Raw genomic sequence first — 26,400 nt, 5'->3', positions numbered from 1 at the left:
CAGCACAACTAGAGCCCAGAGATTGTTTTCTAAATAGCATTTTCTTTTAAAGGGAATCAAGTCTCCTTGGAGAAATGGCTGAATCTGGGACTGCACTAAGAAAGTACAAGTTGAGTCTGGAATATCTTTTTTTAAAAATCACTTCAGGGGGTACACGTGCAGGTTTGTTATATGAGTGTATTGCGTGAAACTGAGGTTTGGGGTATGAAAGATCCCATCAACCAGGTAGTGAACATAGTATCCAATGAGTAGTTTTTCGGCCCTTGCCCCTCTCTTTCTCTCCCCACTCTAATAGTCCCCAGTGTCTGTTGTTCCCATCTTTATGGCCATGTGTGACTAATGCTTAGCTCCCACTTATAAGTGAGAACATGTGGTATTTGGTTATCTGTTCCTGCATTAATTCGCTTAGGATAATGGCCTCCAGCTGCATCCATGTTGTTGCAAAGGACAAGATTTTGTTCTTTTATATGGCTGCATAGTTGGAATATTTTTTAGTGCCAGAAATCAAAGATACATTCAAATAATGATGGGACTTGTCAAAAGGACACAGGAGCCAGATTATCCGGGCTTCTCCTGGCAAAATCTGGGAAAATTCAAGCATAAAAATAAATAATAATGGAAATGTGTTATAGCCCATTAAATAAAATAATAATCCATATGTCCATACTGATATACATACAGCCATACATCCATGCATTAGGTGAAGGAGGATGCATAGTACACTACCAACAAATAAATTTAGAAGGAATGATGGAATTAGAAAGCCACAAATTGGCAACCGTCATAGTAGTTGATGCAGTCAGGTGTCAGCAAAGGATGTTAAAATTCGTAGGTAAAATTTTGGTGAATTCCAAGATATTCCCCAGAAGATACTTGTTAATTAACAAAAGGAGCAACTTTTCACTGGAGAAACCTGGAAGATACCACCTGAACCAGGTGATCAAGGTTAATACCTTCAGTGAGAGAAAAATCAACATCATGTGTCTTTTGATGTGAAAAGAATATTGATATAGGATGTTTGTCTCCTCCAAATCTCAAGTTGAAATGTAATCCCCAATGTTGGAGGTGGGGCCTGGTGGGAGGTGATTGGATTGGGGGCGGATCCCTCATGAATGGTTTAGCACCATTCCCTTGATGATGTTAGTTCTTGTTCAGTTAGTTCATGTGAGATCTGGTTGTTTAAAAGTATGTGCAACCTTCCTCCTCACTCTCTTGCTCCCGCTCTAGCCATGTGAAATGGTGGCTATGCATAGCCTTCAGCCATGACTCCTGAAGACTTCACCAGAAGCAGATGCCAGCACCGTGGTTCCTATACAGCCTGCAGAACCATGAGCCAATTAAACCTCTTCTTAAAATAAATTACCTAGACTCAGGTATACCTTTATAGTAATAAAAATGGCCTAACAGAAATATATCACTTCTGTGTTATTCTTTTCAAAGTGCATACTTGAATATAATCATAAGGAAACATTGGAAAACACCAGTTGAGGGACCTTCTAAAAAATAACTGGCCCATACTTTTCAAAAACATGAAGGTCATAGATCAAAGAAAGCCTGAACACTTTCAGGTTAAAGGAGATTTTTTAAAATGACAGTTGAATGCCACGTGGGATCCAGGATATTCTTTTACCATGAACAACAGTATTCTGATAATTGGGGAAATTTAAACAAGGTTGGTGCATTAGTATTGTATTATTATACTTTGACCATATAAGAAAATGTCCTATACGCTAAAGTGTTTAGGGACAAAGGAGCATCATATCTGCAACTTACTTTCCAGTGGTTCTGAGGAAATTTTATATGTAAAGAAGAGAATACTCACCCACACACATCCACACTCACAACCACCCACCCCTCAACACACACACAGATGAGAGAGAAAAAAATGGTAAGGCAAAGTGTCAACCAAAATAGTAATGCAAAATACGAACCAACAGTGTTTGACATTATTACATTAACAATTAACATTCGGGCAAATCAGGGGAAGGGTATACAGATTTTTTTTTCTTTTTGCAACTTTTCTGGAAGTCTGAATTATATTAAAAAAAATTTTAAAATAGATACTTCTCGATCTGAGCTGTCTGCACAAACCACTGCGGACAGGGAGGCAGAGGGAGAAGCTTGGGAATAAGAGACATTTGCCATGGCTGAACACTTCAAAGAAATAATTAGATGTCCCATCTGTCCAAATGATCTTGAAGAACCTGTGCCACTGAAATGTGGGTATGCCTTCTGCCTCCAATGCATCAGTTCACTGCAGAAGGAGCCCCATGGGGAAGGTTTACTGTGCCCCTTCTGCTCTGTGGTCTCTCCTAAGAATAACATCAAGCCCAAGTTCAAGCTGAGGGCACTGGTTTCCATGATCAAGGAACTAGAGCTCAAGCTGAAATCTATTCTAACTATGAACCCAAGGATGAAGAAGTTTCAAGTGGATATGACCTTGGATGTGGACACAGCCAACAACCATCTCACCATTTCTGAAGACCTAAGTAGTGTCCATTTGGGAATTTCAGCCAGAATAGGAAGGAGCAAGCTGAGAGGTTCAACTCTGCACTGTGTGTCCTGGGCGCCCCGGCTTCACTTCCAGCCACTGTTACTGGGAGGTGGATGTGGGCACCAGCAAAGTATGGGATGTGGGCATTTGTAAGGAATCTGTGAATCAACAGGGGACATTGTACTTTCTTCAGAACAAGGCTTCTGGACTGTAGGTTCCAGAAAAGGAAAGGTCTTTGCTGCCAGCACTATGCCTTTGCCTGTTCTCTAGAGGTGAGTCCCCAGTTGCACAGAGTGGGAATTTTCCTGGATATAGGCATGGGTTTCATTTTTTTTAATAACGTTAGTGATAGGTGCCATATCTACACACACAACAAAATTTCTTTTAGCCACTGTGTCCATTTTTTGCTCATAAACATGAAACTCAGGATGGAGCTTTGTGAGTATCTGTCCCGTGATCAATCCAGACAATGCCAGTCCCCCAATTTATTCTGGGGAAAGTAAATAAACATTTGAATATAATCATCAATAGGAAGTTTCTGTATGCCCATAGCCAGAGCTAAGAATTTTCTGCTAGATACACATAGGTACAAAGGGTAGAAGGGAAAGATCAGTCAATTTTGTTGTCATGTTGCTTTCTTCAATAAGTAAATATTTTGACATTTCAAAAAAAATATATTTCTTAGTTTATCCACTTATTACCAACCCAATAGAATTAGTACTCCGTGTGTGTGTGTGTGTTCAGATTCTCGTCTTTAAGGATGTTTTTTGTTTGTTTGATTGTTTATTCGTTTTTTGACAGTCTCGCTCTGTCCCCAGGCTGGAGTGCAGTGGCGTGATCTCAGCTCACTGTAACCTCCGCCTCCCAGCTTCAAGCGATTCTCCTGCTTCAGCCTCCTGAATAGCTGGGATTACAGGCGCACGCCACCATGCCCGGCTAATTTTTGTATTTTTAGTAGAGATGCGGTTTCACCATTTCACATTAAGAGGAATCAGGTTCCCTTTGAATAATGGTTGATTCCAGGTCTGGAGCAAGGAATATACAAAAAGTGCCTGAAATAGCTCTATCTTGTACCAGAAGGCAAAAACACTACCAAAGATCACTAAGATTTTGTCAAAAAAGCTCGGAGCTAGCATAAGTAATCTTCCACTGGGAAGAGTTGAGGATTTAAAGATGAGTAAGAATAATAACCTCAATATAGTGAGTTATAGCAAATATTTTAAAATCCACATGTTCATAAAAAAAAGCCATCGTTAGTCATTTTTGGGAGATGTTAGGGGACCAAGTTCTTATTTTTAAAAATTAGTAAAAGTAGAGGGAAAAAATCAAACATTTGATCTGCTTTTCCTATACAAATTACACTTAAAGGTAGCCAAATATTTGAGGACAGGAAATTTCTCTTTACGGAAGTATTCCAGTATATAAATGAATGTGGAATTATGAAATTAGACAATTACCATTTGGCAATGGTAGTACATTAATGGATCTAGCAATAATTATCAATGCTGCCAACATCACTGAAGAATCAGTGGGACATTATGTGCCTCCAGATGAAACGAAAACCATACTCTCTCAAGTAGTATTGGCAAAAACAAAAACAACAGAAAACTTTAATCCAGATCTAACTACCAGTTTATGGAAATTACAAGGAGCAGAGGAACGTTTCAAACCACATCACAAGAATGTAAAGGGGAAAATACAGACTGTGGAAAACTTACAAGATAAAAAGCTCAAAAGGCCCAGGTTTTCTGAACAACAAAAAGCATAAGAGAAAAATGGAAGCAGAGGAATAGAAGCTATAGATTAAGAGAAATGTAATAATTAAGAGAAATGTAAAAGACTGTCCATCAGTTGCAGTGTATGGAGTCTTGCTTAGCCTGACTTCTCCAGAGATAATTTTCCTAGATAAACAGGGATATTGGAAAGCTAATTAAATATTTGTTTATATTAGAGTATTATTGTTATCTATGTTAATACTATTACATTTGTTTACCAAAAAAAAGTACATACCAGAATATTTACAAATGATATGATGAATGAGATTTGCTTTGACATAATCTGGGCAAGGAAGGGGGAATGTAGAAGGGATGTGCCAGGTGGGGTGGGGGTCGCAGATAAAAATGAAGTGAGTTTACCCTTGAATTGATGACTGATGAAAATGTGTGTGGGTACAAAGGCATTCATTTATCTTTCCACTTTTGTATTTGTATGAACATTTTCATAATAAAGAGTAAAAAGTTTTAGATCATAGGTAGGATGCAGAAGATAGGAAAGAAGGGGAGAAGAGAGAATATTGGGCACCTGTTGGGAAACATATGAGGTGCTTTTAGGATGTGCTATTAAATTTAGTTCTCAAAATGGTCCAATGGAGTAGTTGTGCTCTTTTCTTTTTCTTTTTTTTTTTTCCAAATAAGAAAACTGAGGCCAAAGTGACTCAGTGATTTGCTCAAGATCTCAAAACTAGTACTTCATAGACGTGGAATAAACATTCACCTCCTGGGTTCTGATCCTTCATTTGTGTCACTCCAAGTCCATACTATAGTGTTAGACCCAGTTAGATCTGGATTTAGTTAATTAGTCTACTGTAAAAGGGAAAATGAATTTCATGTATTATTTTAACAGCTTTATTGAAATATAATTCACATATCGTAAAATACATCCTTTTAAAGTATATGGTTTAGTAGTTTTTAGGATATTCACAGAGTTGTGCAATCATCACCACAACCTAAATTTAGAACAATTTCATCATCCCCAAAAGAAACTCTATCCATTGCAGTTACTCTCACTCCCCAGTCCCTCCAACTCCTCAGCCCTAGACGACCACTAATCTATTTTCTGTTTCTATAAATTTTTCTATTCTGGAAATTTCATATAAATGTAATCATATAGTATGTGACCTTTTGTGACTGTTTTCTTTTACTTAGAATAATGTTTTCAAGGTTTGTCTATGTTGTTGTGTCTCAGTACTTCATTTCTTTTTATTGATGAATAATATTCCATTGTAGGGGTATGCCACATTTTCTTATTCATCAGTTGATGGATCTTTGAGTTGTTTCTACTTTTCAGCCATTATAAATAATGTTTCTATGAATATCTGTGTACAGGTTTTTGTATGGACATGTCGTTTCATTTCTTTGAGGTATATACAGAGGATAGGAAATGCTAGGTCATATGGTAACTCTGTGTTTAAACTTTTGAGGAACTGCCAAATTGATTTTCTTTTTTTTCTTTTTTCTTTCTTTTGAGACAGAGTCTTGCTCTGTCACCCAGGCTGGAGTGCAATGGCACGATCTTGGCTCACTGCAACCTCCATCTTCTGGGTTCCAGCGATTCTCCTGCCTCAGCCTCCCGAGTAGCTGGCATTACATGCATGTGCCACCATGCCTGGCTAATTTTTTTTTTTTTTTTTTTTGAGACAGTCTTGCTCTGTCGCCGAGGCTGGAGTGGAGTGGTGTGATCTCGGCTCACTGCAACCTCCACCTTCTGCATTCAAGCGATTCTCGTGCCTCAGCCTCCCAAGTAGCTGAGATTACAGGTGCCCGCCACCATGCCCGGCTAATTTTTGTATTTTAGTAGAGATGGTGTTTCACCATGCTGGCCAGGCTGGTCTCAATCTCCTGACCTCAGGTGATCCACCTGCCTCAGCCTCCAAAAGTGCTGGGATTACAGGCGTGAGTCACCATGCCTGGCCTAAGTTTTGTATTTTTAGTAGAGACGGGGTTTCACCATGTTGGTCAGGCTAGTCTCGAACTCTTGACCTTAGGTGATCTGCCTGCCTTGGCCTCCCAAAGTGCATGGTGAGCCACCATGCCTAGCCCCAAACTGATTTTCACAGGGGTTGTGCCACTTTACATTCCCACCAGCAAGTATGGAGCGTTCCAATTTGTTCACATCTTGGCCATCATTTGTTATGGTTTGTCTTTGAAATTATAGCCATCTTCACGAGAGTGAAGTAGTATTTCATTGTAGCTTTTATTTACATTTTTAAATGACTAATTATGTCGATAATGTATTATTGAATATTAGATCATTATTACTTGAATTTTGTATCATTCTTTCATTCACTCAAAGAATGCCAGTAGCTGGTGGGTTTGGTGGTAAGAAGTTGAACAAATTCTCTTCTGATTGCTTTCGTTTTCTCACTGAAAGAATGAGCAACATGACTGGCTGAGAATCAGGCAAGGGAGAGGTATTGAAGTTAACTGAGGAATAAAAATATATCTGAACCAAAACTGAAAAACTGAACTAGTTGGAATTCAATTAATCTAGCAATTTTTTTTTTTACTTTCAAAAGTTGTTATGACTGTATCATGCATCAAAATATATAAAGAATAATATAATGAGCACCTAGGTAACTACCATGTAGCTAAAAATAACTCATCAATGAAATCAACCTCTATTGGATGGTAGCCAACTCCATCTCTATTCTGAATTTTAACTTTATCCCCTTGGAGTTTTTTTTTTTTTTTTTGGTTTTGTTATGTTACTACACACACACACACACATATGTGCATGCACACACACACACTCAGATACAAAATTAGAAGATGACTTTCTCAGCAATATGGCATTTACATCATGTAGATTTTATTATTAGATAATGCAAAATTTCTCTCTAAAGAGATTGTATCAATGTATACTCCCACCAACAGTTCATAATTTTTTTAACTCCTGATCCTGGCCAACATTGTCTGTTATCCAACATTTTAATGAAAATTGCTTCTCATAGATTTAATTAGTAATTTTATAATTATTTTATGAGATGAGGTCTCACTATATTACCCAAGTTGGACTTGAACTCCTGAGTTTAAGCAATCATGCTGCCCTAGCCTCCTGAGTAGCTAGGACTACAGTCACGTGCCACTGCATCTGGCTATGCAGTTTCATAATTTTTAACAACAAAGTTAAATGCCTGATTATTTTTCTGCCCATTTTTATTGCTCATTTCTTTTCTTTGAGTTTGTGTGAGTTTGTTATATATCCTGGATGCCAACCTTTGTTAGTATACATGTCTCAATTATTTCCTAATTTGGAGGATTGTCATCACTTTTTAAATAGTGCCTTCTATTAATATAAATGTTTAACATTAACTTGTGGTATTGATGCTTTGTTTTAGAAATCCTTTCCTACTTGGAGTCATAAAAATACTGTTTTTTCTTTTCTTCTAGAAGTTTTGTTTTTCACATTTTGATCTTTAATCTACCACATCTCTTTTTTAATATGGTGAGAAGTTGGAATATATTTTTCCTCACATGGATGATAAGTTTTCTAGAGCCATTTTTGAAGTTTGTCATTTGTCCATTGATATGCATGCTTTTTCTGCCACTTACATTGTTTCTGAGCCCTCTGTTTTCTTCCACTGGCCTAATTGCTTATTTCTGTTATTCTATTGAGTTTGGAGTTACATTGTGTTTTAGACTGTTATGGGAGAATTGACATCTTCACCTTTCTGAGTCATCCTACCTATGAATATAGCATCATTCCATTTAATTAAATTTTACTAGATTTGAAATAAGGTCATGCAAATTTTTATTGAATTGATTCCTTGGCATCTTGTATTTTTGGCTATTATTATAAATTTCCTATCTGTTTTATAAGTTACATTTATTGGCAAATAGGAATAAAAATGATTTTTGTAATTTTATCTTAAATCCAGTAAACTTGCTGCACCCATTGGTTTATTACTTGTCTCTGAATTATCTTAATTTCTCTATATTAAAAAAGACAGTTTTTTGTTTGTTTGTTTGTTTCCATTAGATGATGAGACTGACATGAGATAATCAGATTAAACACTACCATTAGAAAAGGGGAGGTTCATACAAACCACTGGCTCATAGAAATTCTGAAATCTTGCTGGGCAAATGTCATCAGATCTTTTTACCCAGGAGTGTGGGGGTATTCCTTAATTGCACCCAGAGAGTGGGAACTGGATTCCCTGAGAGTCTCCATTTATTGTTCTCCGCAGCTCTTGGCTTTACCCTCTGGAAGTTTCTTTCCTTTTTGTTAACCTCTTTGGCCACTTCTAAGAGGACATTGGAAAAGATGCCTTTGAGCAACTTCCTCAGCTTACTTACTTACTGTAGAAAACTGGGGGCCCAGAGGGCTTTTTATATCTGAAACAGTTTCAGCCCCTTTAACTCCAGGCTGATGCTTTTGTCAGTCAAATTGTCCCAAATAATTTATGGATTTTCTTTATATAGTTTGATTCCTCTCTTCTTCTTATGTGAAAAACTATATCCATAATTATTTTTAAGACAAGCCTATTTTTCTAGATTTAATTACTGGTAATTTAGGTGTTGTGAAACACCTTGAATAGGCACCATTTCAGTTATTTTCAGAGGTCTTAATAAAGGGTCTTATAGTTACATCCTTGATCTCTTCTTTACCCTAAGGCCTTATCTTTCTGGCAAGGCCGTGAATTTAATATTTTCACAAAGATATATATTAATCTTAAACTATTTGTCTGGAAAGACCAGAGATAAGAAACTCAGCCAGACTCTTAATGTTTTTTTGTGAGTTTTGCTTGCAAATTGGCCAGTTATTTTCTAAGCTCATCTATTTATTGAAGACACTCATCATATGTAGCTAAAATCAAGTGGATAATATTTGCAATACTTTTCCTTCTTGCCCAATTTTGAAAATTTATTAGGTTCTCTTTCTATCTTCCAAGTTATCATAGATGATCATTTTACCAAACACTTTAATGGCACATAACACTGGTCTCCATTTTTCCAAACTTTCATAATAATTTTCTTACATTTTTATAGCCTCCCTTGCAACTATATCCCAAAATCAGTGGCATATATTTTGGGCTTTTATTAGTCAACACTCTACTTCTAGGATAAATTTCTACCTCATTTAGCCATAGCTACATACTAATTTACTCCAAAACTCAGTGGCTGAATACAATAAATATTTCTCCTACTTTCCTGGGGTTTGGCTGATTTAGGCTGGTTCTTGGCTGGATGGGCTCAACAGGTCTCATTTGGGCCCTCTCATGTGTCCAGAGGTTGGCTGGCTGTCGGTTGATATAACCTGGGCTTGTCCAGAGTGACTTCAGTCTGTTCCAAATGTTTTGCATCTGCCTTTTGAGACTGGCGGACAAGCATAGGTGTGTCTTTCTCAAGGGGATGACAGAAATGCAAGAGAGCAAGTCAAAAAATGCAAGGCATCTGGAAGCCATGGCGACAAAAATTCAGACTTGCAGACAATTTGAATGGTGAATAAGACAGGGTTTTATTGGGTGAAAAAGGAAGAAAAGGGGGAAACAGGGACTCTCGCTATGCCAGAGTCCCTGCTAGAGTGCTTCCTGCCTCTCAGTTCGAATTGCAGTTTCCACACAGGAAGAGGAGGGGCCAGGTTCCTCCCTGTTGCAAATGTTGTGAACTTCTGGGTCTCCACCCCAGTGCTCAGGTCAGTTGGAGTTTTTCTGGGGACCCCTCTCCCACCTGGCTGTCTCATTCCCCCCTCTAAAGAGTACATCTAACTGCTGTTAAAATAAGGATAAGGATAAAGACCAATCTTAACTCCTTCCTGCTGACAGGGGGCACTGTGTTGGGGGAAAATGGCAGTCAGAGCTCCCTCAGAGGCCAATCTGAGGGTTCCAGCAGAAGGGGCCGTTGTCAAAGGCTCTGGCTGCATGACTGCTTGGAGTTTGATTGCCTGAAGGCAAGAGCAGACAAACTGGGTTATTAGAAAGCATGTATCAAAGCAAAACAAGGGGAGCTAAGGACAGCTCAAAAATCCCAAGGCCTTTTAGCAGTGTGCACAGGGAGAGGGAAGCCAAAAGCCCTTCTGGCAAAAAAAAACTTTATCCTTTTGCTGGCATGTTGGGCTTCTGGGTTCCCTTCCCCTGAGCTCCTAAGCCAACCAATTTAAGACTTGGGAAATTAAGTTCTCCCAGTTTGGAGGATGCACTGAGGTGTGTGTCTCATAGTACAGAGACACAATTACCTGTTTGGAAGAGAGAACCACAGAGGAGAAAGAAAAAAGAAGGCATTTTTTAAAGGAGTCCCAGGGATTTGAGATGCATTTGAAAGGGGTACAGACTGAAGATGAATGGCTAACCCATCTAGAAAGAGGGGAAAAGGCATCCCTGGTTTCCTTCTCTTCCTAGCAGATACCTGGGGTAAGTGAGGGAGAGAAGGAAGAGCATCCTCTTTCCGTCTTTCATCCTTGCATGCCTGAATCCTGGAGACCATGGCAGATGCTGTCATGGGTGTCAAAGTGACTTGCACCCATGAAGCAGGGGGCCAAGGGGGTGGAATCATCTGCTTTTATCCACATACAACCTATCTTCCCTGCTGTCGGTAGGCTCAAATTTCCTAGGACTCATTTATGCCGTGGATACTAATGTGGCCTTTATCCATGGAACAGGAAGCTTGGGCTTGCCTTAATTGGCAGGAATCAGCCATGCTCACCTGTGCTGTGCCTTTTAACATCTGTCGTTGTCTGCCTCTGGATCCTGTAAATCCAGTTTTTTTCTTAGGGCTTTGACCCAAAGCTTGGAATTGAGTCTGGGACAAAATGTGCCTTGGGGAGTTGCATGCACTCCCTATCGTAAGCCAAATACCAAGGTGAAATTGCAGAACTGAGTCCTTCTCCCCCAAGGGAGAGGAAAGGATGTCTTATGATAGACCCAGAAAACTGGTAACTATAGTTATGCTTGTAGGATTTGGGTGGATGGTGCTTGGCTTTGGTTAGCTCCCTTGGTCTTACTTTCCCAAAAGGAAACCTCTGAGGGATGGGCATCCTATTTATCCCATCACCTGGCAGGATTTGCAGGATAATTACTCAGAACTAGAATATTAACCCAGGTTTTTACATTAGCTATTCCTCTTGTTCTTTTGGAGCTGCCACCAGAGATTGCTGGTTGGCTCACAGGAACAAGCAGGGTTAGTCTAAAATGTAGGCAAAAACTGAAAAACAACTAGTGAGTTTAGAATTTAATGACAAATGTATGATAAGTTTTGAAACATGATTTCTGTCTTTCCTGTCCTCATTTATGTTGAGAAAAAAAATCATAATAGGACCGAGTTGTTTGCAAAATAGACTTTAATCTTATACTTGGCCTGATTATTTGCATAAAGTACAGCAAGAATAATTATTTCTACATAGGCCTTTTGGATTGGCTTTGAGGGAACTCTGTTCCCCCCAAGGAATCTCAGATAAGGCCTTTAAAACCCATCCAAGCCATGGGTTGGGTATTCTCCAATACCTGTGAGTTGTGTGATCCTCTTCTCTTAAGGTCTGAAGATAAACTTGGATCTCCTCGGCCTGTTAGAAAGTGACATTCTTCACTGACCATATGTCAGGAACCCTGTACAGGGACTGCATAGATGAGGGTATGAGGCCAGTCTCCCCAGTGGGCTTATATTGGCTCTGCAAGCTGAGATTGACTCCTTAAAGGGAAGCATACTCTTCCAGTCAAAGCCTTGGTAAAATAACCACTTTCTCCAATTGTGTCCTGTTGCAAAAGAAAAATGGATTCTTATGGCACTGATGCAAACAACTATATTGCTGTTATAAATAAATTTTTTGGTGCTGCCAAAGAAATAGCACTCAAACATAAATTTAGTTTTCTCAGCAAGGCAATTTTTACTTCTATAGAATGGTGCGCCTCTTGGATGGAGCAATGGTGAGAGCACACCTGAACAAGGGAGGAGAAGGGGTTTTTATTCCTGATGCAAGTAGCCCCTACTGCTGTGTCATTCGCCTATTGACTAGGGTTGGGCTGCACCGCCGTCTAAGCTAATTTCGACTGGCTATTTTAAAGAGAGCAGGGGTACTAGTTGGAGTGGGGGCAGTGAGTAGTTTGGCGGGAAGGACAGTTACAGAACAGGTGACTCAGGATGAGTCAGGATGGAGCAGGTGACCAGCGGTGACTCAGGTCAAAGCAGATGACCAGGGGAACATATGTGAATTACTGATTAGAACTGGCAGGAAAGTTTTTTACTGAAACTAGAGGCAAGGGGTGAAGAGAACCAGGAAGTTAAATTTTAAAATGGAGAATAGAAAATAAGAGGGCTGAACATACTGACGTGCTGATTCTTTGAAGAGAAACTTGGGGTTCACTAAATTTAACAATGCCATAAGTTAAGAATACTCATGGATAGTTTCCAAATTCTAGAAGAACCAGGCAGAGAGAAACAAACATGCTCCAAATTTTGTTTGTAAGAGTATAACTTACTCAATTATTAAAGGCTGTAAATAGTTCAAAATAAGCTTCCTTGACTCTGAAAAACAAAATATGGATCAGCAATATTCCAAGCAAAAGTCAAAAAGGTTGCTTCAGCTTTCTGATTTTAGTCCATTTAGTGAACTCTGGTTTTGCTTGATATTTGTGAACACTTCAGCTCTTTATGAAGCGTTTTTTTTCTTTGTTCAAATGTCACAATCTTCAAATTTATCAGAAGCCTGTATTTGGGAGCACCTGTTAAATTTCTATGGCTTATTCTCAACCATCTTTTGAAAAGGATTAAAACAAGACAATAATTGTCTGTGAATAGCAAAATGTCCAGGATAGTTACAGTTAGAAACACAACTGACAAAGAAGTTTGGTTATCTTTGTGGTTTACCATAACTTAACATAACAACGTTAATTATGATTGATAGCATATACTTAGACATTAGAATTTTAGAAATCCCATACAATTTTGGAACATACATTAGCATTATTCACAAAAATATAACCTAAAGAAGAATTGAACATCATTTTGGCAATCCCGTGTACCTAAACATGTTAAATAATCCTGTTTACCTTTCTTTCTGGATGTTTCAGGGGCCCTTTGAACCATTCAAAAAGCCAGGTGTCAGGGAAAACAATTTTGAAAATGAAGTTTGATTTGGGGAAGGCTGTCAAATATGTTCGAGATTTAAAACACCCGATATTATGAAATAGAATTCCACATTATCATAAATTATTTATTTTGCCAAAATGATGAATCAGAAATTTTAAATAAGTAAAAACCTTTTATAACCTTTTATAACTAAATATAACATATTTAGTCAATATGTTCACACAGAGAACCTCTTCTGCAAGATTAATTTTCAGAATTCTTCCACCACTTGTTTGAACTGTTAGCTTTTCCTATCTAATTTAAAGCAGTCCTTTAACCCTAGGCAAAAATTTACATTTCCATACCTTCTTATAACCTTTTACCAAAAAAAAAAAAAAAAAAACCACCAACAACAAATTTTACTGTTCTTACACACCTTGCATGTAAATCTATTTCCAGTAGTCTCAATTACATGTTATAATTGTAACTCCTAGCAATTTCTGACTTTAAGGTAAAACTTGGTAAATTGCTTTAATTGTGTGCTAAGTGCAGCCAAGGTTTGACTCCAGCATAATTAAGGGCGTGATTAGTTCCATATGTCCCCAGGCCTTACCAATTGTGAAGCCGGCACATCAAATAGTTTCAAAACCAAAAAAGCAGTTTGTAACCTCAAAACACTTAGCAAACCTTTCATCTGACCTGCATATTTTAGTTCACCTACATTACATTTTAATGATCCCTGCATTTTACCAATAACCTTTAAGGCTGTTTTTATTTCTGAAAGATTAAAGTCACATGAACTGAAAGGTACCACAGCTTTTAGCTTCCCTTGAAAAAATACTTGATCCAAGCACTTGTCTTTCTTTAGGCCAAATTAATTAGGAGCTCTTATTACAGACATCATACACAGTACAGACACAGACAGGAAGAAGAAAACCTAGTTGCTGGGTGGGATCCTTGAAGAGGCAGGGCTAGGAGTACCTGCAGATGTCAAACCAGAAAGGAACTTATTCTCTAAGGTAGGGTTGCTAAACAAAGCCTTGCCACCGGAGTTACAAGCCATGCCCTCAGGATGTAAAACAAGACAGAGGCTTGATTTCACAATCAAAACTTTGCAGAGAATATAAACAGTGATACTTGTGGGGCCTGGCCTAGTAAAAACGTCTTCTAAAAGGAATAAAAAATAAAAGTTAACTGCTGACGGGGTAGAGAAGGAGAAGAAAAAAACAAACAGCTTAAATATGCCTGGTGAAGAACCTCTTATTCTTAGGCAAGTGGTTCCTCCACCAGGAGAAATGCTTAATTACTGTCCAATGAAGCTGAACCCCTTGTCCAGGGAAGGGGAACACAGTGGCAGCACATGGCTGGGAACCAGACAGCTGGCTGTGTGGGACCTTTGGGCCATGTGATCCCAGCCCTAGCAGGGAGCAGGGAGTGGCAGGGAGCTGCTGCTTGCCAGTGTGTCCCAGAAAAGGAAGGAAAAGGCCATGAAAAAGCCCAGGAGTGATGAGGGGTGGGGGCATGGTTTCCGCTACCCTCAGAAGTCTAAGGATGAAAAGGCTTAGAAGCAACAGGAAGAGATTTTGAGTCCCCATTTTACTCACCATTTCTCAAGCCCCATGTTGGGCATCAAAAATGTTGCAGGACTTTTCCTTAGTTCAGTTAAAGATGAGGTTCTTTGTCCCACAGCCATGAAAATTCAGGCTCGCAGACAATTTGAATGGTGAGTAAGACATGGTTTTATTGGGTGAAAAAGGAGTAAAAGGTGGAAACAGGGACTCTCACTAGGCCAGAGTCCCTGCTAGAGTGCTTCCCACCTCACAGTTCAGATCCCAGGTTCCACACAGGATGAGGAGGGGACAGGCTCCTCCCTGCTGCAAATGTTTTGAACCTCTGTTTCTCCACCCCAGTGCTCAGGCTGGTTGGGGTTTCTCTGAGGATACCCTCCTACCTGGCTGTCTCAGATGCAGGAAGGTGAAGAATCAGGGCCATTAAGTCTATCATTCTACCACCCACTAATGGTATTATCATGCAAGGCAAAGGCTCAAGGCAACCAGGGATCTGTCAACGTGTACAGGGCAGCTGCTTGCATCAGCTCCCTCTCATTTTTAGTCTGGACTTGGATTTCCCTTCTGATGGTTTCCCTTCTTTTCCCACAAGTTATTTTCTCCTAAGCTTTGCATTCAAATGATGTCTTGTTCCATTTCAGCTAGAAGTATTAAATATTTTGAAGAGTATTTTCAGAATATCCAGCCCGTAATATGAGGAGAAATAGCAGTGCAAAAATTATTTAAATTATTTATTAAGATAGTGTATAATTTGCTTTTCTAGCCTATAGGACATGGCTACCTGGCTTTTGTGACTGGGCTTTTGTAGTCCATAAAATTTTTTCTATAATGGTCTTATTTTCATTCAACAGTGTAACAGTTACCCAAATAGTTGGAGTTGGGGTATTTGTGGATCAGGCAGAAACACAATAAGAGAAATATAAGAAAATAGAATTTCATCAAGGACGGGAGTGCAATTTTATAGTAGGAGATAATTTTAAGGAAGAGATTATGGGAATCAGCAAACAAAATGAACAGGGGGGAATGGAACAGATATGAGTCAGAATGAGAAAGCTGGCATTGAAACAATTGAATAGTGTATACATGTTCAATATACTAAGTGCACATGATAAAAAGTAGTTTAATTATTTTAATTAGCTAGATTATTGTAATCATTTCATGCTATATATGTACATTTAAAAAATCACATTGTACACCTTAAATATATACAATTTTTGTCAGTCATACGATTTTCAAAAAGTAGTTTAATTATTTGGGAAGCCTTTCTAAACAATGTAGGAATAGAACCTGAGTTCTGAGATCTGACCTCACTTATTTAGTTTTTTTTTTTTTTTGTCTTTTTCCTGTAATGCCTACAGCCCTCCCTTTTTCCCTTCTTTCTCCAGCTGCTCTATGTAAATTACATGCTATGAGATATAGAAGATAATTTCTCTTTTTTTTTTTTATAGAAGATAATTTCTCATCTTCACCACTTAAGTGTGGGTAGATACAAATCAGCAAGATTGGCCTGTGTTTCATAAACTTTCCAACGTTAACCATCTTAAAGCAGTGTAAACCCAAATGATCTTATGTCCTTGCACTCCATTTATAATTGATATTGTGAAAAGTATATGCAAACAAAGTTGAAACTTAGTAACAAAACTCAAGAGCAACAATCATCTCATTAATATGTTCTGAGTAAAATAAAAGCAATTTTCTCCTTTTACATTATTCATATTACAGTTTTAACATATTGACTAGTAAGACACAGATGGTTCCAGGTTTTTCACTGAATGTAGTATAAAGTTTTTGGGAAGAATGCATTCTGTTAAGTAAATATCATTAAAGATTAAAAATTCTTTGAATACTCTTTTCAACAGCTGATGTGATGTACTGGCCTTCAGCCAGTACACACAAATTGTACTATGTATGAATCAGTTCACACGAATTATTACAAAGAATAAGAGCTAGTGGGAAAAGAGCTAACAGTCTGCTTACATTACCATCTTTAATCCCTAACTTGAATTCAATGTGTATATTGATGTGTATAGATCAATGTGTATAGATGTTTATTATCTATTCCAAACATCTAATGTGTTTGTGTAACAGAATTATGTTCCAAAAACTTCCTTTTTTGAAATAGCAGGATCAAAATAATTTATCCAAACCTTAAGAGTTTATAAGAAATATTTCATTTAAAAAAATGACCATCTTGTAGACATTCTTCTTATATGGCTTAAAAAGCACATTAATCAGTGTTGTCTGGGAATCATTTACATGATTTTGGTTAGATGTAGAGATACTTCATAATTCACTGCATATGCACTATTTTTCATTCTTGAGGATTTTAAAAATTCGTTCAACACATCTTTTCGTGTTTATTTTCATGAAATCAGAATTATGCTATTTATTATGAGGGGAGCAAAGGAGTTTAAGATATGATGTCAGCCTTCCATAAACATCCAGTTTTATTAACAAGAGGAAATAGAGTCACATAACTTGGAGTATAATCAAGTGCTGTGCTGAGAACCAGTGGTCATAGTAGTTGAACTCTTGGAATAACCACTGAAAGCAGACCTCTTGGAGAGAGAGCCTAGGACAAGGTAACTATTTCCTGGATAGGTGAGCTTCTTGCTGATAAGCCATACTGCAGAAATTTGTAAGCTTTGAGAGAATTTTTGACTGGGAATGCTATTTATTTATTTATTTATTTATTTATTTATTTATTATTTATTTGAGATGGAGTCTCTTTGTCACCCAGGCTGGAGTGCAGTGGCATGATCTTGGCTCATTGCAACCTCCTCCTCCCAGATTCAAGTGATTCTCCTGCATCTGCCTCCCGAGTAGCTGAGATTATAGGCGTGTGCCACCACGTCCAGCTAATTTTTTTTATTTTTAGTAGAGATGGGGTTTCACAATGTTGGTCAGGCTGGTCTCGAACTCCTGACCTTGTCATCTGCCCACTTTGGTCTTCCAAATTGCTGGGATTACAGGTGTGAGCCACCACACCCTGCCTGCTTTTCTTATTAAAGTTATGCTGACTTGCTTAAGAACGTCAAAACCTAGGGACCTCTATACTTGAAAGGGCAAAGGAACATGTATTTTTACATTACTAAAGAATAATTAGGATTTTAAAAGTTTATCTCTGAAATTTTAAATGTTTTTTTACCCATGTATTTAAAATATTTTCAAAATAATTTTTAATTCGTTTACATTTTTAAATTACTTTTGCCATGGATTGCTGTGTTATGTTATATGAAGTGTTTAGAACTGCTCTCTTCACTAAAACCCTTTCATAAAGATCTATGGAAGGATGTTTACTTAGCTTAATCAAATATAAATAATATAACCAAAACTCTGCTACTTTGATCTACTGTGTGTAAAAAGGCTATATTCAAAATTTTTCAGAGATATATACATTTTTAAAAGGAGAAAGTGTTTGCTTCCATTTTTCATCAACACTAGAATGTGAGGAATATAAAGAGCTTTGTGAATTTAGAAAAATATAATAGAGCCCCATTTTTCACCTGTAAAATATTCACTTCCTAACTCCTCTGACTCTGTTTGCAGCTCTTAGTATTGCTTTGCTTGTCAGCTATTTCTCACTAAATTTCTACACCAGGTGGAGTTAAACATCCTGAATATCACACCGTTTATTCTCTCTCTGTGCTCTACTTTTCCATAGCAATACATCTACCATTGCATTTGATTTCCTAGTGAGCAACCAGGGAGTTAGTTCTGATTCTCTACTGCTCTCCACTTTCTGATCATACCCAACTCTAAAACCTTTTTCACTCTTTGGCTTACAGTGCCTAAACTCATCTATTTCTGTTGTTCCAGTGGTCAATTTCTTTGTTCATTTCTTTGTTTCAAGTCCCATCTACTTTGAGCCTATAGCTAGACAAATCTCCAAGCCCAATTCTGCCCCATAAGTAAATGAGATTAATAACATTGAATTAATTATTCAACCTTTTAAATATAACATCTATAAAATGAAACTTTATAGGATGAAAATCTGCACTGTCAATTCCCTGTTCTGTTTCTCTGCCCTTATTGACTACCATGTATCTATTCTTACTCAATTTGTCCATTCCACAGTGATACATCAAATATATAGAAATGACTTGAATACAGTTCACACTCTTAAATAATTGTATCTGGCTTATACACAGAATTTTATGGTTTATCTGTATCCCAAACCTCAGCATCACCCAATATACCCATGAAACAACCCTACATGTGCACCTCCTGAATCCAAAATTTAAAAAAGGAAGAAGGCACAATTTATACTGAAGTTTGGTCATGTCCCTTGGTGAGACTACCACTGCTGAATGCAGTCCATGTTGAGCTTCAGCTTCCTCTTCTCTGAACTAGTATATTTAATTACAAAACACACATGTGGGGCCATTTATATATATATATAAATTTATATATAATCTTATTTTGTACTTTACATGTTTGTATCTCTTCCCTCAAAATAAACAGAATAGCAATGAAAAACCTTTAGAATATGGATCATAGACTTAATACATTTAATGTGCTTCCTCTGACCCTCCCTTTAGGGCCCTAAATAACAGACAGCCTCTAGTATATCAAGCCAGAAAAAGATGCCAACTCTCCAAACTCATAGTCCAAGGTAGATTTTATGAACATTCTGTTATTGGCTTTTGATTTAGCCTTAAAATTTGTGGCCGGGTGCGGTGGTTCATGAATGTAATCCCAGCACTTTGGGAGGCCAAGGTGCGTGGATCACAAGGTCAAGAGATCGAGACCATCCTGGCCAATATGGTGAAAGCCCATCTCTACTAAAACTACAAAAATTAGCTGGGCATGGTGGTGTGCACCTGTAGTCCCAGCTATTCGGGAGGCTGAGGCAGGGGAATCGCTTGAACCTGGGAGGTGGAGGTTGCAGTGAGCCGAGATCGTGCCACTACACTCCATCCTGGCGACAGAGCAAGACTCAAAAAAAAAAAAAAAAAAAAAAAAGGCAGGTATGCAAAAAAAAGTGGTAGATACAGGGGAATATGTTACATAAATTGTGATTGAAAGAACAGTGGCAATCAAGGGTCTGGTTTTATTCTTTTCTCATACATTGTACGATGATAAAATGTGCTTCAAAATGAAAAATGTATTGTAAAACTACGGTCAAGCATATTAAAGTAAGAATTAAAAGACACAGATCTAAGGCTTAGCTTTCCCATTTAATAGAAGTGACTGTTCGAAGTATCAGATTCTTTAGCTTCCTTTGGTCTTTATGTATGAGACCTTGACATTCAAAGTAATAGTGCTCATTGTCGACTTAATTGTAAACATAAACACAAACTTGGGCACTTACATCATGCAACTCTACTTTCTGGTCAGTCAGGAGATGCAGAACACACCTGTATTACTTTTGGAAAGTTATGAAAATTAAAATACAAATTTCATATACATATGTGTGTATATATAATGGTTTTTTCTCAGAGACCTCGTAGCTCACTGAGAAGACATCCACACACAACATTTAATACACAGTGACACACAGCAATTCTATTTTAAAAGCCTGCAAAGCAGAGCCAGTTAAATTGCTTTTGTTATTCTCTAATAAAAGAAGTATAGGAATTGAGAGAATTTAGTGAATTTTATAGCAATCTGATATTTGTTGAATGAAAACAGATTTAAAACCCTTGGCTTATATTTTATATGACTTTGTTTTGTAAAGATTGTTGTTTATGATTATTGATTTTCATGGTATTTTATGAAAATATTAGTCCTGAGGGTTTGAAAATTAAAGCAAAACAAATTTTTTAAAAAATGGTCTTTCACCTGGGGGTGGGGGGGAAGAATTTTATGGTTTAACTATGTTATTTACTAATTCATTTGATACAATAGGCTTTATAATTCTTATCATCCCCATTTTATAGTTGGAGAAAATGAAATCCAAGGAATAAGTAACATTGTAAAGTCTTACAGATGGAAAAGTATTCTGAAGTTATAAATGTGTTTATAGATTTTTAAATTCAAAAACATGTCTTCACAGTCATCTGCTTTAAAAAGTAAATACAGATTTAAAATTGAACAGTATTGTTAATTTTAATTTCTGTTCTTCAAATAATATTAAATTGTGGCAGATGCATATGCCCTTCTGATTATTTGAAAACATTCATTTGATTGCATTATTTTACAGCTGAAATGCATTGTAGTGCTTTAATTTTCTGATGTGAGGAATGTAAGTATAGAAAGAGTTCAGATTACTTACTAAGTTTTACAAACACTGGTCCTAAAATGTATCTGCTGTATTTTCATGTAGGCTGGATCAATATTAAGATATGTAGTTCCTTTCTGTCTCTTGCTATTACTTGAAGAAATGCTCATCAAATATGTTCTAAATCATATTTCATGTGTTGCTTTTGGTATTATATTTGTATGTTGATTATATATTATATTGTATGTACTGTAAGATTATATTGTATTATATTCTGTACTGAAATGTAGAATATGTTGTGAAGTCTGAAGACTCAGAACACCATCTGAATTTTTATTGTTTTTTTAAATTTTATTTTTATTTTTAAGACAGAGTCTTGCTCTGTCGCCCAGGCTGGAGTGCAGTGGCACGATCTCGGCTCACTGCAAGCTCCACTTCCCGGGTTCACGCCATTCTCCTGCCTCAGCCTCCCGAGTAGCTGGGACTACAGGTGCCCGCCACCACGCCCAGCTAATTTGTTTTTTTAATTTTTATTTTTAGTAGAGATGGGGTTTCACCGTGTTAGCCAGGATGGTCTTGATCTCCTGACCTCGTTATCCGCACACCTCGGCCTCCCAAAGTGCTGGGCTTACAGGCGTGAGCCACCGCGCCCAGCCCACCTTCTGAATTTTTAAAGAATTGTTCAAGACTATTGTAATAGTAAAATTTATCACTAAACATATTTAAGCAAGGCTTATATTTTTCAGCTGAAGAGGCATTAAAAATATATTTTTCTCATTACATATTTACTGTAGAATATAGAAATGATGTTGCAACGCAAAAAGAAGAAACTAAAATTACCTGTAGTTCCTTCATTCAGATAAAGGCACTATTAAATTTTGATCTTGTTTTACCATTGTTTTCCTCAGCATATCAAGCAGTTATTTGCCTGTAGCAAGTCTTAATAAATATTAGAGAGTGAAGAAATGAGTGAATTAGTGAACAAGAAACAGATATACACTCATATGAATTTTTTAAACAAATCTAGATTATACTATAAGTATTGCTTTTTAACTTGCCCTTTTTTTACATAACAAAAAATCCCTAGCAATACATGTATTCAGTATTCTACTACAATAGTATTTTAATAGCTGTATCATATCCGAGTCCATGAAAACAGATTACTAACATTTGTTGAATTAGCATAACATATCTGCCATTGATATTGCTGTGTTTCGAATTTCTACTGGATCCTGAAATGTCTAAAATGCTTTGCAGTTGGAGGCAATACACCCTTCGAGCCCTATCTCTTCTTGTCCCTATCCCCTGACCCCAACCCAGTTTCTACCTGGGCAATTATTTACTATTTCCCAGCAGTGACACCAAGCTCTCTGCCTATGTGGGCCACCCTGTTTACAACACACTCTTCCTTCTGCCTTGAATGCTCATCCCACACCTCTTTCCTGAGAGCACACTTGCAGCCTTCCAAATTCAAAGCAAAGATTTCACTCCTGGGTCCTTTATCACAGTGACCTTAGGAATTAGCATAAATCACTAGAACAAGCTATCTAGTAGAGTTGGAGGAAACTGAAGTTTTGTATCAATTCAGAAAGACCAAAAGCATTTGACAGTCAAATATCTAGGCAACTTTATTTCCCTGTTGTCCTGTTAATAAGAAAAAGCCATCTAAGACAGCATATTCTTTTCTTCTCTTCAGGAAACAGTGACATTTAATTCTTCTCTTCTGAGGCCCCGTGTGATTGGAGAATGGATTGGTAGAGAAGAAAATGATGCTGATCCCCTAGCTGCTGAAATGCTACAGCCTCCAATTCCAAGAAGCAAAAATGACCAATGGGAAAGTGAAGATAGTGGCTCTAGCCCTGCAGGAAGGTGAGATGAGCTGTCTGCTGAGATTCTATATTACTAGTCATTAAAAGGTAAAGGGAAAATAAACCCAAGTTCATGGTTTTTATGAAATCCGTTTTAGTAATTTTTTATAGAAAATTATGTTAGTCTATACATAGGATAAAAACATCAGTTGCTGTCTCTTAAAATGAGAGTTTCAGACCTGCTTTGGAGTTTTGGTGTTGATTTCTTTTCTTCAAATCTAGATCACCATATCTTTGCTACTAAAACCAAATAGAGAATTAATTTCAAGATATGCTGCCAGTCAAGACCTACTATAATATTGGACAGAGAGTGGCTGGCTGTTAAGAATTGGAGAGGAGGGACTTCTGATGTACCAGAAAGATATTGTTAATCATCAGGGATAATAAAATTATTAAATGTATAATAGACCATAGGAGGCAAAGTTAATATTGACCATAAAGAGAGAGAATCCTTAGAACCATTTAAGTTTAGAGTTGATAACTATGATTGAATATATTTATTAACGTATATATTCTTCATTTAATTTTTGAAACTGCTATTATTTGTAAATGTGAAAGTCCATACTTCGATTTTACTCAGACCCCTAATGCTCAAAATGGTGGCAGGAGATTTACTTTACATGCCCATGTGCTGGTAATAGTGAATTAATGTTGAAATGTCCAGATCTTATTTATTGGAAAAACTATATTCAGAGTAATTTTTTTTGTAATACCAGTTGCAATGAGTAAAACTCAAAACAAAAATGATAATTTCTGCAAAGTATCTGGGGTGAAAAATATCATGGGAGGCATGGCTTAGACAAGATTGCAAAAACAAATATTCATGAATGGAAATGTGACAGGAGTTTAAGCTTTCTGTGAGTGTTACCAGCTGCCCGTCACAGAAGAGTTTTTCCTGTGCATAGCATAGCCACAGTAACTTGGCATTTTCTATGTTAAATTTAGCAGCAACCAATAACTGTTCTTTCTCAAGAAGAAAATTGTGTTTTCTACAATGTAATAGCTTTCAGGGGTTCTTTGCGGTGACTTATCACTTGGCTGGAGGGAAGGAAATTCAGAATACTCATTAATGTGCTTCAGGCCTATAGAAAATTGATTCTATTTCCATGAGAAATAACTTTTAAATTATTTAAATAGTTGAAGTGTCCTGTGTGAGGAGAGGAAAACCATTTATAAAGATCCATTTACCTTCTTTGTGAAATGCCAGATCAATTTCATCTGTCAATGAGGGTAATTTTTTTAATACCAGGCTTATAAAACCTACTAGACTTTTATCTTTATTCATTGGTAGATCTTTAGTTCTTAAATGTAAAATAGAGAAATGTCAACTTTCATTGTACTTTCATTTAGTCATAATAATAATCAGAACTATTTATCTCAAGTGTCAGTGAGTCTATTTTCTTCCTAGCTTCAGTGAGCTCTTATTCCCGCCTGAATACTCAATAAGGGAGAACCTTTTCTCTAATCCTAGCAGACTCCCTTATCTAGAAAACTCAGTCCATGAACCTGTCTCTTAAATGTTTGTCTTAATTTTTTTCAGCTTTATTTTGCTCTGTCTTTAAATTATAAATAGAGGTATTACACTGTGACAAGAAAGAGCTGGTGAAATTCTGCCCAGGTGCCCCCATTAGAGTAGAAAGAATACATGCATATCTGAATTAAATTTCAGGAACAGCAGTAAACCATGGGCTAGAAACTATATTTTCTCCATCTTCTAATACAAAATAGGATTTTTGAATTTATACCAGCAACTCACACAGCATTAGATTTGATTTGGATCAAGCAGAAATCGTTGGAGAAAATTTTTTAATGGCTCCAGAGTCCATAACTATAGTATTAGCTTTTACCCTTAAATAGAAATGAACCTGTACTATACTTTAATGACCAACTGACAAAATCATATCCTAGACTCCTGAAAGAGAAAACTTAATTTTCAAGCATGACTCCATCCATTTTTCACCTCACCCTCTCCACTGGGGCTGGCACATTTTTGTTGTCGTTTGACATCTGTTACATGAGTGACAAAGGCACAGGCTGACGCTAGGCATCTGCTAAATAAAGCTTATTGACGAGAAGAACCATTTATAGTCTTATCTTTATTTCTTGCAGCCTTTCCTATCTCAATTTTTCTCTATTGTGCATTAAGTCTTACACAAATGGCTACTACAACACTCCATCTTTGTTACATAGCCAGCTTTCCTTTTCATGCAGAATAATAGATACATGATAGGCTAGAGTTTCACCATTAGATTAGAGGGAATTAAATAAATGGCATAATAAACCTTGAGAGTCTTATGGGTAGAAGCTTACCCCCTTTTTTAATGATGTACTGTATGTGAACTTCTTTCCCTAGGTCCCCCAAATATGACATTGTATGAAGAGGTTAACAAGTATGTTACAAATAGCTTGATACAAATGACACCTGAAGCATTAAGTGCTGGTTAGAAAAGAAACTGTGAGGGTGATAAATGGAAACTAGCAGACTAAGACAAGAGATACTAACATGGAGTCCTGCCACATCTTTCTTAGATTCTCAAAGCAGTTCAGAATTAAGAGTGCTTAAGAAAGAAATTAAAGCATTTGAGTAAGAAAAGTGAGAGGAATTCACCGAACAGAGAGGTGAATGTGTTGGGAAATGATTGAAGTCTTTCTGTGAGTGTCAGATCCTACCAATTGGTATCAATTGCTATGACTTGCCTAGCTATTTAGTGGGAAAACATATACATTCATTGCACATTTAGAGTTATTAAAAATAATCCCATGTTTATAATATAAATGTAAACAAAAATTGAATTTAATAAGCCTATATAATCTTATTTTAAGCCATTTTAATTAAACTTTGCAATAGCTGAGTAATGGATTTTCTAAAATTACTTATTAAATTGTAATGTGAATTTGTAAATATGCTCATTAAGCCTTGAAGCCTAATGAAGTTCCTCTAAAGCTGAATCACCTTATTAAAACAAAAATAATATCCATAAATACTGTAGATCTGGTGAATTGGCTTTATTTCTTAAGTGAACACTGTTGTTAGATTGAAAATAGGTCATAAAATAAAGAGAAAATTTTATAATTTAGAAGTGTTTATGAAATGTTAAAATAAAAGCTAAATTCACTTCCCATTAAGAAGTTTTCTTTCCATTAAAGCTCATAATTGCTTCTAACCTACCTGTGAATAAAACCTGGAAATGGTCCCCTTCCTCTTAGAATTTTTTCTGTTGGCAGAAAGAGACAAGCAGTAAACAAGTGAATATACAAATATATGCCATAAATTCAAGTAGTGATAGGTATGATGGAAAAGAAATCAAATTTAGTAATTTAGAAATAATCTAACATGGAAATTTTAAGCATAAATAATTGTAATTGATTAATATGTAATCTGCCCAAGAAATCAAAGAACAGAAGCCTTGAAATATCTAAAACACACAAAAATTATACCTCATAACTTATAAATTTCTTAATTTCTTTTTTAGTACAAGTTCAATCCAAAACAAATTTCTTTTTGGTTTCCCTCTGAGGCATTTTATTC

The 26,400-nt window shown here is 36.9% G+C and overlaps 1 protein-coding gene and 1 pseudogene across 5 annotated transcripts in view; both read left to right on the top strand.

The window, feature by feature from the left end:
* The window catches only part of C7H8orf34 (chromosome 7 C8orf34 homolog), a 486,354-nt gene that overhangs the window by 161,904 nt on the left and 298,050 nt on the right, over nucleotides 1–26,400 (top strand). For all 5 annotated transcript variants that reach the window (XM_031013951.3, XM_031013950.3, XM_031013949.3 and 2 more), the window contains one exon: nucleotides 22,700–22,872. In XM_031013951.3, the coding sequence (XP_030869811.2) occupies nucleotides 22,700–22,872 (173 nt within the window). The remainder of the gene's footprint in view (nucleotides 1–22,699; nucleotides 22,873–26,400) is intronic.
* On the top strand, nucleotides 2,144–3,001 carry LOC109027901 (ret finger protein-like 4A; annotated as a pseudogene).

Source organism: Gorilla gorilla, chromosome 7 (genome assembly GCF_029281585.2).
Source record: "Gorilla gorilla gorilla isolate KB3781 chromosome 7, NHGRI_mGorGor1-v2.1_pri, whole genome shotgun sequence".
NCBI lineage: Eukaryota > Metazoa > Chordata > Mammalia > Primates > Hominidae > Gorilla > Gorilla gorilla.
Note: the sequence above shows the minus strand (reverse complement) of the source record. Positions and strands in the feature narration are given on the sequence as shown.